Source organism: Miniopterus schreibersii (genome assembly GCF_964146895.1).
Source record: "Miniopterus schreibersii genome assembly, chromosome: 14".
Taxonomy (NCBI): Eukaryota; Metazoa; Chordata; class Mammalia; order Chiroptera; family Miniopteridae; genus Miniopterus; species Miniopterus schreibersii.
The window spans coordinates 53083388-53097294 of NC_138114.1; the positions used below are offsets into that span (position 1 = coordinate 53083388).

The 13907-nt window shown below is 56.9% G+C and overlaps 1 protein-coding gene across 5 annotated transcripts in view; it reads right to left on the bottom strand.

The window, feature by feature from the left end:
- PTPRE (protein tyrosine phosphatase receptor type E) overlaps positions 1–13907 on the bottom strand; it is a 101292-nt gene that overhangs the window by 18841 nt on the left and 68544 nt on the right. For 4 of the 5 annotated variants that reach the window (XM_081157674.1, XM_081157670.1, XM_081157672.1 and 1 more), the window contains 8 exons: positions 13327–13445; positions 11773–11866; positions 11436–11509; positions 9232–9368; positions 5389–5479; positions 1552–1628; positions 802–838; positions 146–243 (listed from right to left, as the gene is read on the bottom strand). In XM_081157674.1, the coding sequence (XP_081013800.1) occupies positions 146–243; positions 802–838; positions 1552–1628; positions 5389–5479; positions 9232–9368; positions 11436–11509; positions 11773–11866; positions 13327–13438 (720 nt within the window). In that variant the 5' untranslated portion in view covers positions 13439–13445. Of the gene's footprint in view, positions 1–145; positions 244–801; positions 839–1551; positions 1629–5388; positions 5480–9231; positions 9369–11435; positions 11510–11590; positions 11680–11772; positions 11867–13326; positions 13446–13907 lie in introns of those variants that run through there. The other variant, XM_081157673.1, reaches the window with a different exon arrangement.

The following is a 13907-nucleotide window of genomic DNA, read 5'->3' on the forward strand; positions in this document are numbered from 1 at the left end:
AAGGGAGGGAAATAGGAAAGAGGAAGTGGTAACCCGCTCCTGCCCCCTCCCCGCTCCTGCCCCCTCCCCGCCCAGCCCCCCCCCCCCCCCCCCCCCCCCCAGCATCAGCAGCAGAGGAAAGTTCTGAGTCAGAGACCCGGCTCACCTCTTTCCTTTCCTTCAGGTTCGTCAACATGACAATGGTCGCTGACCTCTGTTCCCAGATCATCCTCCAGAAGTCGTTAACTGTTTCCTGTTTAGGGCCTACAGAGAGGATGCCCGTCAGGCTCACAAAGTAGCGGAGGAGCCCAGCCCTGGGCACCCTGGCCGCAGCCCTGCACCTCTTGCTCCCCGATTCTCTGAGGCACAAAAGGGCTGGTGGGTCCAGCTCATGCCCCCCCCAGGATTCCAGCACCTGAGGAGCTGGGAGGGACCAGCAGGCCCCCAGCCTCCCCACCCCATCCGGCCTGGAGCTGGGAAATCCTCAGAGAGCTGGGTCCCTGGACGCGGTTTAGGTGACAGTCACAGGCAGTGATGTATAAAAGCGAGAGCTGGGTCTGCAGCTCCAGGTCCAAGCGGTTTGTGGCCACTCAGTGCTCCACAGTCTCAGAATGTCACACCCGGATGTGGTGTGAGTGTGAGTGTGCAGGTGCGTGCGAGTTTGTGTGTGTGTGTGACTGTATGTGTGAATGTGTGTGTGTGAATGTGAGTTTGTGTGTGTGTGTATGGGTGGGTGAACGTGTGTATGGGTGAACGTGTGTGTGAGTGCGTGTGCGGGTGTGTGTCTGAGTCTGTGATGAGAAAGAGCCATAACAAGCTTACCTTGAGCTGCTATGAATTTATTCTTCTCCTTGTAACCCTAGAAGAATACAATCAGATTTATAATTTTTCAAAATTATAAAGAATATAAAGAATAATTCAGAAAACTAGAAAGAATAAAATCAGATTTATAAGTTTTCAAAATTATCTCTGCTGAAAAAGACTCTTTTATTGTTGTTAGGAAAGCAATATATATTCATCGGGAAACATTTGGAAAACACACACACAAAAGTGAGAAGAAAATTCACCAGTAACTCCAGGAACGACACAGGTTATTTTCACATGTCCCTCTCTGGCCTTTTTCTCCTGTGAATATCTTCTGAGACTCACCCATGGGCAGACACACAGACACTTACATATATTTAATTGGTTTACACATATAAATTCTCTTATATTTTTATGATAATTTTCTAATTTATATTAAATGACCTTTTAAGGCTCAATTAAAATGGATTTGTAATAACCCAGTGTGTACCGTTTTACTATTTATTTATTTACCTGGTCCCTCCTGTTCTATTTTGTCAGTAATATAAACAAAGCTGTAAAGAATATCCTTGGTGCTTATGTTTTTTGAAAATGCAACACAGACACTAATTCAAAAAAGTGGACGCTCCCTGTGCTGTGGCCAGACTGGCCGGAAGATGGTGACAATTTACATTCCCGGACCCAGAGAAGAAAGTGGCCACTCAGCCCCCAAATGGCCCAGGTGTGCACGTGGCACCGAGCCGGGCGACGGGAAAACAGAGCACTTACATCTATGTAGGAGGCATTGATGTAGTCCGAACAGGGGGTTCCGTCCACTTGGCTCAAAATCACTCTGGAATGATCATCTGTTTATAAAAAAAACTGGTATCAAGAGGAGGAACTCACCCCCGCCACACAGGTCTCCCATCTACAGTATTCAGCTCTGCGAAGCACGGGACCGGGCCTTCCACGGCGGCCGCAGAGGGACGAGCCCGGCGGGAAGAATCTCCGTGTGCAGACTGGGCCGCCCCTGCCGCAGAGACAGGGCGGCACACTGTGGGGGCCCTACTGTGCGCAGCCGTGCCCTCTGAACCCCAGCGGCGCCCAGTATTGACACGTGTAGATGCACGTAGGAGAACTTTTGAGGTCCACTCTCCCAGGCTTCCCGGGGGGCCGACTACTGTACCTCTGGACAGGCGGACATTTGGGTCTGGGGCTCCGGACTGCGGGCCCCAATTCTCATGCTTCGGGCCTGCCCCAGAAAGGAAGGCGCAGGACTCGCACAGACCTGGGCCTGATGGGCCACCTGCTGGAAGACTCCTCCTGGGGTGCAAGCAGTCTTCCAGAGGGAGGCTGGCCGGGAGTGCTCCGTGTGAGTGTGTGAGTGTGCGGGCTGTGTGAGCGGTGTGTGTGGTGTCTGTGAGAGTGTGTGCATGTAAATTGTGTGTGTGAGTGGGGGGAGGGTGGGTGTGCTTCTGGGGTTTGTGTGTGTGTCGCACACTCCGGGGAGGCTTCAACCTGCCCCTCTATGACTTGTGCGGGTCTCTGTCACCCCCGCCCTCGGGGTTTCGCCTTCGCAAGGTTGTTAAGCACCTGGAGCTGGGTTAGTAGTCAGCAGGGACAGGAGTGTGAGCCGGGCAGGGTTCTCATCCTGTCCTTTCTCTGATCTCAGAGGAGAGGAGGCGACTCATGGCCCTGAGAGCGCCGTGCCCGCCCCGTCCGGTGGCTGGGCCAGCGCTGGCCTCCGGGAGGAGACACGCCCAGCTGCCTGGCCCATCCCGGCTGCGCTGGCCCAGAGCGCGGCATGCGGCGGCCACTTTGTCTGTATTTATGGCACCGATTATAGAATAATTCTGTGTCTTTGCCCCTGCTCTGTCCCCTCCTCGGGTCACAGGACTGAAACTCACCGAGGGGCTGTGTCTGTGGTGGGCACCTGGGGCAGGCACTCGGGTGAGGGCTGCTGCCCCCCATCTACCTGGAAGGTGGCTGCTGGCCTCAGACACCCACTGTGTGGACCTCGTATCGCCGGGCCAGACAGTCACGGCCCACGCGGGGTGGCCAGGGTGTCTGACCCAAGACTCACAGCCTGCATGGACTTGGCCGTGAGATCCTCGTGCCCAGGGGCTGACCACCCAGAGGCAGAGCATGGGCATGCAGCTGGTTAAAAATCACGAGAAGAATTTACACTGTGACAAACGCTATGGAGCGCAGAGGTTTTAAATAGACTTCTGGTGAGATTTAGATCTTCCCATTTCTAAGAGCTTCCTGTATTTTTATTCCAAAAAGTCACACTTCACTTTCAAAACACTATTTCCTAAATTTATCAGCTGGTAGGCGTCTTCCCAGAAAATAGGACATTCTGGTCACCAGCCAGGGAGCCTGGTGTGTCTCCCCTCCCCCGCCCTGCCCTTTACAGCCAATCTGGACTTGGGGGAAGGTGCCTGAGGCTGTGGGAGTTGGGACCCAGCCCCTCTTCCTGCCTGCTGATCCCACCATGTGTAAGAGTGGGGTCTCTCGGTCCCCTGCACAAAGTCCCCTGGTCCAGCACACTCCTGTCCTAGCCCCCAGCAGGGCCCGGGGCAGCTTTGGCCAACATCAGATAAATCATATACCCCCTCATTCAGCCTGTGTTATGCTGATGGCAAAGGCCAGACGCCACCCAGCTGGCCATCTCCAGGGTACATCTTGAGTGTGCCCATGCCACCATCCCGTAACCCAACGTCCACCAATGTGAAATGCGTCATGTCCCGGCAGAGTCCCCTGGCCGTTGGTGACTGCCAGCACCCCCGATTTTCACTGGGGAGGTGCTCCTGGGCTGGGAGGGGCTGGGGTAGGGCCCTCACCTGGGTGGGGAGAGAGAACTTACGGAGATGTCAAAAAGCCTGCTCTGTGCCTGTCACATTTCACACCTACAGTGAAGGCCAACCTCCTTCCTCGGTACACGCCGGAGAACACAGCTTCCCGACGACGGGCAGGAGGCAGGCCCTGCTTTGCCTGGTTGGTGACCCTCAGAGGAGGTGCGGCCTCCATCCTGGGCCCTCACATCGGAGAGGAGGAGGGGCTGCCTGGGGGTGCAGGTAATTCCCACACCTGGCCATGAGATCCGCTCTCATTAAAGTCCCACCGAAAATACTCTTAATTAGCAACGTAAATATTGCCTTTAAAGGATAGAGGGCTTAGCGATTAAGAAATGTAGGTCAGGAACCTAGGAAGGTGGTTGGCCCGGAGTAGGTCCCCAACACATACCTATATTCCATTGATCAATACGTAAATTAAACTAATTAATTAAGCTAACTATACTAATCATAGTTACTAATTTCCAAATATCTCGGTTTTTATTTGACATGATTATTCCAAAGATCCCAACCTCCCACCAGGTTTTCCTCTTCTAGGCCGACTCAGCCCCACCACTTACCTCTCTGCTCTTCTCTTGCACCCACACCTAGTCTAGCAGCAAAGCCTCTCAACACCCCCTGTAAGGTGTGTCCAGAAGCAACCCTGGTCCCAGCCACCCTCCCGGCTCAGCCCCGGGGGGCACAGCAGCCACCTGACCCCACCCCCTGGGGCTCCCTGGCCTCCTCCACAAATACCCGTGGGATGAAAGACATTTGGTTAATTTCTCTAGTCTTAGTTGGATCATAGGGTCAGGGGGCTCTGCAAAACCATAAACCAGGTGCATGCGAAATGGGAAAGAACTATTTCTCCCAGGAGCTGAAAATTCAGAGATCACACAAGTCACCTGACCACAGCTTCTCTCACCTACAGAGGATGTACGTGGACTCACTTCTAACCTGAAAAATGCAACCCAGAGCCAACACGCTGAAGCCATGGCACAGGCTGGCTCCTCAATCCACTGAGGGGCTGCTGAGAAGGGAGGTTCCTGGACTGGGGAAGGCCTCGGGGTCAGGGTGCAAACCTGAACTCAGTGGAGTCCTCGAGGCTGCCACACTGTCAGCCTGATGGGCACAGGTGATAAGAGGGCTCCAGGCTGAAGGAAGGACATGGCAACCCTCCCGGGCCAGCTTTCACCAAGGCCGCTGGAACTCTGGGGGTCCGTCTTGGCAGCGAGGCTGGCTGTGAAGGCCACCCCAGGAGCATGGCCTGGCCACTGACGCCCCTGGACAAATCTGTCAACTCCCCAGTTGGCCCTGCACCCTCTCGAGCTCACACTCTCCAGCCCTGGCAATCTTTAGCTGCTGGGGTAAAATCGGGTTTACTGGAAGGAGGCTTTCCCACAACGTTGCCAAAGCCCTACAGATTTCTCATTTGTCATTTCTGCTGGTGGCTGAGAGCTGAGTCCAAGAAGGGGAGATGCCCAGGGCCACCAGCTGCCCTGGCTGGGGCTCAGGAATGGATTCGGTAGGAGGGGCCCTGCCCCCCAGTGCAGGTGGCCCCCTCTTGGCCCCTGGGCAGCCCAGGTCTCATTAAACACAGGCTCAGCAGCCAGACCCTCGCCATCGCAGGCTGCCAGTGTCCAGCAGCAGACAGGCACCTACAGGCCAGGCGCTGACAGGGGCTCCAAGCACCAACTGTCGCCGCTCGGACAAGCACTGTCATGGGCAGCTGCAAGGGAATTCGCAGTTTAGTCAAAATGCCACCAACCATGCAAAAAAAATGAAATCTTACTGGGAAGGATGTTGGGATATCTGTTTTTTTCTCTGTTTTCTTCTTTATTGGCCTGTTCAAATGTTCCTTGTGTGTGTCCAGATGGCAACGACTGGAAGAAAATGCAGAGTTAGCACTAAACGTGACGAATCCGAGCTCGGAGTTATCTCAGCTTTCCTGGGAAACAGGGCTCTGACCCAACCACCTGTCACCTCATCAATTGTAACAAGTCACTATCAGCTCATCAGCTGTAACAGATCACTATTGGCTCATCAACTGTAACAAATGTAGCACACCTGCGTGTCAGAACTTGATACCTCCTGGCCAATTTTTCTGTAACCTAAAACTACTCTAAAAATAGTCCATTAAAAAGTATAAATTAAGATGGAAAAAAAGCCAGGAGAAGCCTCTGCCTTCCTTGGAAGGTAAGGCGGTACTGTACGGTGCGTGGGGATGGCAGGAGGGGCCTGAGTGGCCAGGATGGACGGGGCTCTGATGCCCCAGCGGTGTGGCCCGGCATCTGCCCCAGATGGAGACAGAGTGACAGCACAGCTCCGTGGGCAGCACAGAGCGCCACTCGGGGTGAGAGAAACAAAATGCTCAGGGCACCTAACACATACCTGGGTCCAAGCCAGGGGAACACCCACCCGCCCACACAGAGCAGCCGGCACTCTGCCCTGCCCTCGGCCTGCCGGGCCTCCCATCGCCTGCGGCTCCGAGGGCGCAGGGGAACCCGGAGAGCGCGGGAGGCTCTGCCCGGAGCCAGGTCACCCGCAGTGCCAAGCGTGAGCCATGCACGGAGCAACTGGTCAATAACACCTTGTGATTAACTGTCCGATCATGTAGTTGGGGGAGAGGGTTGGTTTGTTTTGTTTGAGGTGAGATTTCATTTCCATGAATGTGCACGTGAGCCAGTGTGTGTTCACTCACGGTGCTGGGCAGAACAGCAGCAAATTGAGAAAAACAGACAAGGAGCCATATGTGGGCTGTTCCAGCGAGCCCAGGGGACAGTGCTGGCTCGTGTCCTGTGCTGGGGCCTCTCCTGGTGGCACCTCCCCTGTGCCTTCTACAACATGATGGCTGGGTCAGGCCCAGGCCCCTGCCGGGACAGAGGCTCTGGGCAGAACCTGTCTGGAAAGGGCGTTCTGGCCCGGAGGGCACTCACCTACAGGGATTTAATCTGGGCCTAAATAGCCTTTGCTCGGACAGCAACAGCATTCTGCCATTGGGGGGCAGAGACCGCAAGTCGGGAAGTTGTCATAAAAAGGACAGCAGCTCCAGACACCTCTTGTGCACACTGGGCCGAGCTGGGCACGCCTCGTACCTCTTTTACAGGTTATGTACGAAAACCCTATGGGGCGGGGAGCCCCCTCATTTCCCAGAGAGAAAACTGAGGCAGAGACTCAGTAAACTGCCCCAGCCCTCTAGGCCGGAAAGAGGCGGACCGGGCAGGTGCCCAGACAGCTGCGCCCCCCCCCCCCGCCTCCGCCCGCCCACTGAACTGGGCCACGGCGCCCACCCTCACTGTCCTCACGCAGTTCAGCTCAGCTCCATCAGCGGCACACAAATGCCCAGACGCACCGGGATCCACTACTCTCAGGCTCAGCCGCCTCCCCTTCCCAGCTTTTGGGAGAGACGCTCAGGGCAGCGGAGGAGAAAAGAGCGGGGCGAGGGGTGAGAGCCCACCCCAAGCTTATCCATCTGCGGGCCAAGAGGGGGCTGGTGCTGGCTGCTCCGCTGCTCTTAGCAGAGGGATCAGGCACAGATGTGGCTTAGGACACGGCTGTCCCTCACTTGAGAGGAGAGCAAACTGGGGTCCACAGAGTAACAAACAGCCTGTTCAGGGTTCCCTGGAGCCAGGACCAGGTCCCACATCGCTGGACTCAAGTCCAGCACTCTCCCCCTCTGCCATATCTCTACCTGCCCGTCGCTGAGCAGAAGGGCTCCATTGGAAGCTACCCGATGGCAGGGGTGGGGGCCAGGAGAGTGCAAAATTGAAAGGGGTACCCCCAAACCTAGGGATTCAAAATAAAATAATATGCAAATGCCACATTTAAAAAAATCGAAATAAATGCGAAAAATCCATAATAACCAAAATATTAAACTTGTAAGTAAGGACGTGGTCAGCGAGGTGTGGTGACAGGCCACACTGGAGCCTGGAGCCACAGGAAACATCCGTCAGAGCAATCCTGTCGTGACTTACAAGTGTGCTGTTTCGTTCTGCATGGACTGCTGGCATGCATTTTGATATTTGTAAATGTCTCATTAAAATGTTTCTTATCCTGACGACTGAGTGCTTTGGTGCCTCCCTGAATTCTGCGCCCAGGGCAAGGGGCTCACCTGCCTGACTCCATACCCAGCCCTGCTCCTCCAGAGCTGCACGTCCCGGGATGGGGCAGAGCCTGCGGCGGTGACTCAGCGCCCTCCTCCAGTCTTGACAGGGGGAAACACGGAGCCAGGGGAAACGCGACAAGGAGGGGAGGAGTCTTGTCACTAGGAACTTGGAGAGTTATTTTGAAAATGCAGAACTAACTTCTCTTATCAGTCTCCAGGATTGCAAAACAATAATGCTTAGGGCTGTCTTTCAATATGACCTAATTTCTCCAAAATGGGGACACATATGGAAACAATTAAAAGGAAGCAAGATAAATGCAGACGAGACTTGTGCTAAAAAATAAGCAAAGTGCATCGAAATGCGCCCTCGCCTTCCTTGCCCTCCTGTGGCTTCCGTGTGGAGAGTCACGGATCTGCAGTCGGGTGCACATTGGCTTTCGATGCAACAACTGCACAACCCTCCGTGACGGAGGCTGCCTTCCCGGACACTGACCGATGCGCCAGGGCCAGGGCCCAACAGGCAGAGCCTGGGTGAGTCAGTCCCCCTGCTGGGAACCCATCCAATCTCACTCTCAACACGCAGCCTGAGGCCGTGTACAAAATGTGGAAGCCACAGAACACAAAACTCAAGGGATAGACACTGACGAGAAAAACCCAAGACAACACTTTCCAGCATCTGTCTGTCTCCCTGACCATCTCTACATCTATCCATCCATCCATCCATCCATCTGCCTATCCATCTATCCATCTATCTATCTGGTTCACAATTCATAGAATATTACATAAAAAATTTAATGCAAGAAGAGGTGTCCTTAATGTATTTGTGTTTCTGGTGGAGAGAGTAGAATCAGTTTGCTCCTGTGGGGCCCGCACCAGCTGGTTACACCCATCTTAGCTGTTGTCATTGCTAAGCTCACGGAGGTAATTCATCCAAGAAGCAGTAGCAGGAGAAAACAAGCAGGGACTCAGGTCACACTGACTCAGACAGACACCCAAGAGCTACCGAGGGCAGAGCTGTCCCTCAAGGGGGTCCCCACAGGGTTTAATTGGCCCTGTGACGGGGGGCAAGAGAAGGCACAGTTCCCACCACAGTTAGATGCTTGAGATCTCGGAAGCTCTGTGGCTTTTTTTTTTTTTAATTACATCTGTTGGGGGGACATTGGTTAATATCCACGGCTGTCAATAAGAAAGACTCATACTGTGGACTCTCCGGCCTGGTCTTCCACGTCACCGAGACAACGGTCTGTCTGCCACCCCTGGTTTCCCAGCATGGCCCTGAGAGCTAGAAGGAGACTCATGAGCATCTCACTCCATGTCACGTCGCATCCCATAAATGAGGACTGAGTGCAGTAAGGGGCAGGCACTGCAGTGGGAACCCGGCCTCCCACGAACGACCCCCATTTCTGGGGGACAGTGTCATAATAGACGCAGGAGTTTTGAGCCTTTGGGATGGATATTAACCTTAAATAGAACCCTGTGCTTCCCATTCCCGACCACATGACCAGGACACAGAGGGGCCACCCCACTCACGTTGAACTCCTCGCGGAACCTCTTGCAGTCATCCGCTGACCGGACGCGGATCTCCTCCTCCAGGTGCCCCACAGGGATGGGAAAGTACTTCTTGGGCCCCGAGGGGGACCTGCTGAGAAGCATCACTCTTTGCTGCTCTGTGGGATCAAAAGAAACATGGGCCATTGCATGATTCACTAACCAGACTGACCAACCGCATTCCAGGAATGACAGTTGGAGGGGGCACTGTTCCTCTCAGATCCCACGGCCTGGGCCCTATAGGTCTATAGGTCATGTCCTATAGTACATCCGCATCATCTGTAAGGGACCGGAGTCCCCATTACCTGCTCTCACTGACCACAACCGCCATATCAGCCCAGCTCACCCACCCGTCCTCCACTCACCCTCCTCCCTTCCCTCCAGCCCCCGCTCCTTCCATGAAAGACTGAGGCAGCCCCCCTCCCACTCCAGGTGTCCCCAGGTTTGGCAGGAGAAGGGTAGTCCTAGGTTTCTGGCTGTAAGCTCCGGACAGACTGGGAATCGGTAAGGCCATGAGTCTTCTCAGTGTTGTCTGTCAACACACAGTCCAGTTAGTCAAACCCCAAGAGCTCCAAGAGAAAACCATTCCTGTTTCTGTTTTTGGTTTTTTGAAGGGAAGTGGTGGGTGAGGCAGGAGGCATTAAAAAGGAGAGGAGTGATGGGTGGCAAGGGAGTCCCGGACAAAGGGCCCCATAATTCAGAGTGAAACAAGAGACCACTGGGGTGTCCTCTTTCTGGGGGCGTATTCTTGACAGGTGAGCCCGATAACTTCGCCCTCTCGCTTGCACAAAGGCCTGTCCATACCTGCAGCGGAACTGTGCTGAGGCCCAGCCGAGCTCTGCCCCCAGGGCTCCTACCTGCAGCAAACTCAGGAATCAGCAGGAGCCTGCTGCCCCAGAAGCCGCACCCTCCCCTCCCATTTAGGCCCTGGGGCCCTGAAGGGGGGGGCAGGAAAGTGGCACCGGAGGCCACATTATATTCTACCAAGAGTCCCATGCTGGGCGCTGCAAAACTGCCCTCCTGCAAGCAGGCCAGGCCTCTGCTGTGGGTTTTCCTGTCAGTATTGGGGGTCACCATGGGAGGGGTGGGGGTCGCTTTAGCAATTCCTTTTGAAGCCCCACTGACAGCACCTTTGTTGCCCAAACCACAGAACCTTCCACCACCAGTTGACGGAAGGAAGCTCTAGTCACTGATGGGAACCAAAAATTTTGAAAGTCTGCAGTGCGCGTCTAAGTAGCGTTTTCAATTAGGAACTGGACTGAGAAGGTAGCTGAGGTTGGAAATGCCCCCAGGACTCGGACCCTCCCTGTTAAACACCCGGGTGCTGGGTCCCAGAGCTGGTCGCCTCCCGCAGGAGCTCAGGACGTGCCCTCGGCCCGGATCAAGCCCCCAGTGGACCCTTCGGGCGCGGGGCCTGCGCTCTGACCCCCACGGCGCACGGCCAGGGCTCGGGGAGGTTGCAGAGGACTCACTGACAACTGCATGTCAGGCCCCGGAGACAGGACGTGAACAGTCTCAAAAAAGCCACAAACCCACACGTTTCAGAGGTGTCACACCGGAGAGAAAAGGAGATAAGTTTTGAAATGGCGAAGTTCTAAGGCTGTAAGTTTTAGCATTTCCGCAGGTAGCGTGGCGCTAGCGGAGGGGACTCAACGTCGGGGAGAGCGCGCGCTCTGCACGGGGAGGGGGTGCGTTCGGTGCGGGGAGGGGGCGCGCTCTGGGCGGGGAGGGGGCGCGCTCCGGGGCGGGGAGGGGGCGCGCTCCGTGCCGGGAAGGGGAGCGCTCCGTGCGGGGAGGGGAGCGCTCCGGGGCGGGGAAGGGGCACGCTCCGTGCCGGGAGCGGGCGCGCTCTGTGCTGGGAGGGGAGCGCTCCGTGCGGGGAGCGGGCGTGCTCCGGGGCAGGGAGGGGAGCGCTCCGTGCGGGGAGCGGGCGCGCTCCGTGCCGGGAAGGGGGAGCGCTCTGGGCGGGGAGCGGGCGCGCTCCGTGCCGGGAGCGGGCGCGCTCTGTGCTGGGAGGGGCGCGCTCTGGGTGGGGAGGGGGCGCGCTCCGGGCGGGGAGGGGAGCGCTCCGGGCGGGGAGGGGGCGCGCTCTGGGTGGGGAGTGGGAGCGTTCTGTGCCGGGAAGGGGCGCGCTCCGCGCGGGGAGGGAGGCCGGCCGCGGCCCGAGCCCTGGCGCTCGCTCGTACCTTGCTCCTCGAGGATCCCGTTGGGTATCTTCTTGTCGCTGGCGCTGACCGTGGCCTTCCTCTGCTTCCTGAACCTGGGGGACAGAGCGTTAGGTTCCAGCGCAGGGCGGTGGCCCAGCCCCGAGCCCCGGAAGGACTCGGCCCCCAGCACCCACCAGGTGAGCCGCGAGAAGCTGTTCCTGCAGCTCATGGTCCCGCCGCGGCCGCCGCCCGCGTCCCTCTGCCCGCCGCCCGCCGCCCGCCGCAGCCCGCCCCGCGCGTCGTCGCCGCGCCTCGTGGGCGCTCATTTCCTCATCCGACCGGGCCGGGCCAGTCCCCGCGGGAGGGACACTCCTACCTGAAGAAGCAGGCAGCCAGCGGCAGGAAGAGGAGGAGCAGCGCGGGCAGCAGCAGCCAGGCCAGCAGGGGCTGCGCGCCGGGCGCGGGGGGGCCTGCGGGTGGAAGCGGGGCCGTCGGGACCCGAGCGTGGGCAGGGCCTGGCATGGCGGGGAAGGGGGTCCGGGCAGGGACGGTTCCCAGCACCAGGCTGCACCGCACAGCTTCCCCCCACCAGCCCTTCTGGGACAATACAGCCCAGTCGGCACCTGCATCTCACCCCCTGGGTGTAAGCTCCTGGGAGCAGGTGATGATCCAACCCTCTAGCACCCTGGCACCCTGCAGGTGGCCGGTGCATCTATTGCTAGCGAATGACAAACTTGTACCGACTTGAGTGAGTGTTAGATGTAGCAGCACACCGAGGACACTTGGTCTGTGATGAGGGGGTGGCCCCAGCCACCAAAAACCTGGCCAGCCTCGGAAACAGCCTCTTTCCAGGATGTGCCAATGCCTCCCCCTTCTGGCTAGTGGCTCTCACAGGCCACGTTGCAGCTGAAGGCCAGTGTGACGCCAGGCCAGCGCCTGAGAGCATCTACCCAGCCCCTAGCCGGGCACCACCTGCTGCAGAGCTTCCCTGGGGAGCCCCTCTGGCCTGAGGCTTCTGCTGCCCCAGACGTGCCCGTTTCTGCACTGCACGGGGTCAGGCTGCCGGGCTCAGCTTCTTCCTTGACAGTGACCGACTGGCCAGTTCTCAATTCCAAGGGCAGGTGGCCCTGGCTGGGGATGCAGGTCTGCCTGGGAGCTTCAGAGGGACACCTGGGCCACAGACAGCCCACCCCTGGGGGCCTTTGTCAGGGGGCTTACCTCCTGCCCCCACTTACTTTTTCAAGTCACTCCTAGACATCGTATCATTTGTAAATAACAAGTGTCTCTAAAAAGTAAGGACTCTTATTTTTAAAAACCTAACCCCTATACCAGTATCTTGTCTAAAATATTGACAATACTTTCTTTTTTAAAAAAAATATATATTGATTTCAGAGAGAGGAAGGGAGAAGGAGAGAGAGAAACATCAATGATGAGAGTCATGGATCGGCTGCCTCCTGCGCGCCCCCTGCTGGGGATTGAGCCCGCAACCTGGGCATGTGCCCTGACGGGGAATTGAATCTTGATCTCCTAGATCCTAGGTCGATGCTCAACCGCTGAGCCACAACCCAGCTGGGCGACACCACTTTCTTAATTAACCTCAACTGTTTTGTGGGTATTTAAATATCCCAGATTGGCTGTCAGTGTTTGCTCATGGTTGGGGGTGGTTTGAATGGGCTCCCACAGTGGGGTCTCTTGCCTCCCACTGCGCCTGTCGCCCGCTCTCAGCACAGGTTACATTCACTGCCTCCTGAACACTGAGCTTGGCTTTCCCGGCCAGCTGGCCTTCATAGGCGCCCAGCGCTCAAAGCACACGCCACCGAGGCCAGCCACCCTCCCTCTCCCTCCTCCCTCCTCCCTCCTGCCATCTCCCTGGAAGCCCTGTGAGCTTGCGGGCTGTGAGGGCAGCTGGGAGGAGGCAGCCGGTCCTTACCTGAGGTCGTGGAGGTCCAGTTGCTGTCTGCTGGGGTGGTCTCGTTGACCGTGAAAGCCTCGGCAAGCGGCCAGCTAAAACCCACTAGCAGGAGCGGGTGGAAGGGCTCCATGGTGAACCTGGAAGAGGCAGGGACAAGCTCAGGGGACGCCCCCTCCCCCGAGGCGGACACGCAGGGAAGACATGGGGTGGGCTGGGCTGGGGAGACAGTGGGGCGCTCCAGGAGCACTGGTTTGTCAATCTGAGTTGGGGAGAGGGTGGCACAGTCTATACCAGTATGTGGGAAAGAACTGCACCTTAGGACAAGCCAGGTTAATAGCTCCAGGACCTATCCCCAGGCTCTAAGAGCTCCCACTGTTCGGATTAATTTCTTTTGTGTCTGGGTGTCAGTTTAAGGGGAGAGGGGAGGCAAACAAGGACTTGGAGGGGCTGAGGAAGGAGAAGCTCCGAAAACACCAGAGATCCAGGGTTCTGAGAGGCAGCTTCCCAGACCCAACAGAGGCCTGTCCCGAGTACTTCTCGGTCTAGTGTTTCTGGTTTGCATCACGACAGCCCAGAGAAGATTAGGCCCCTCGGGAAGA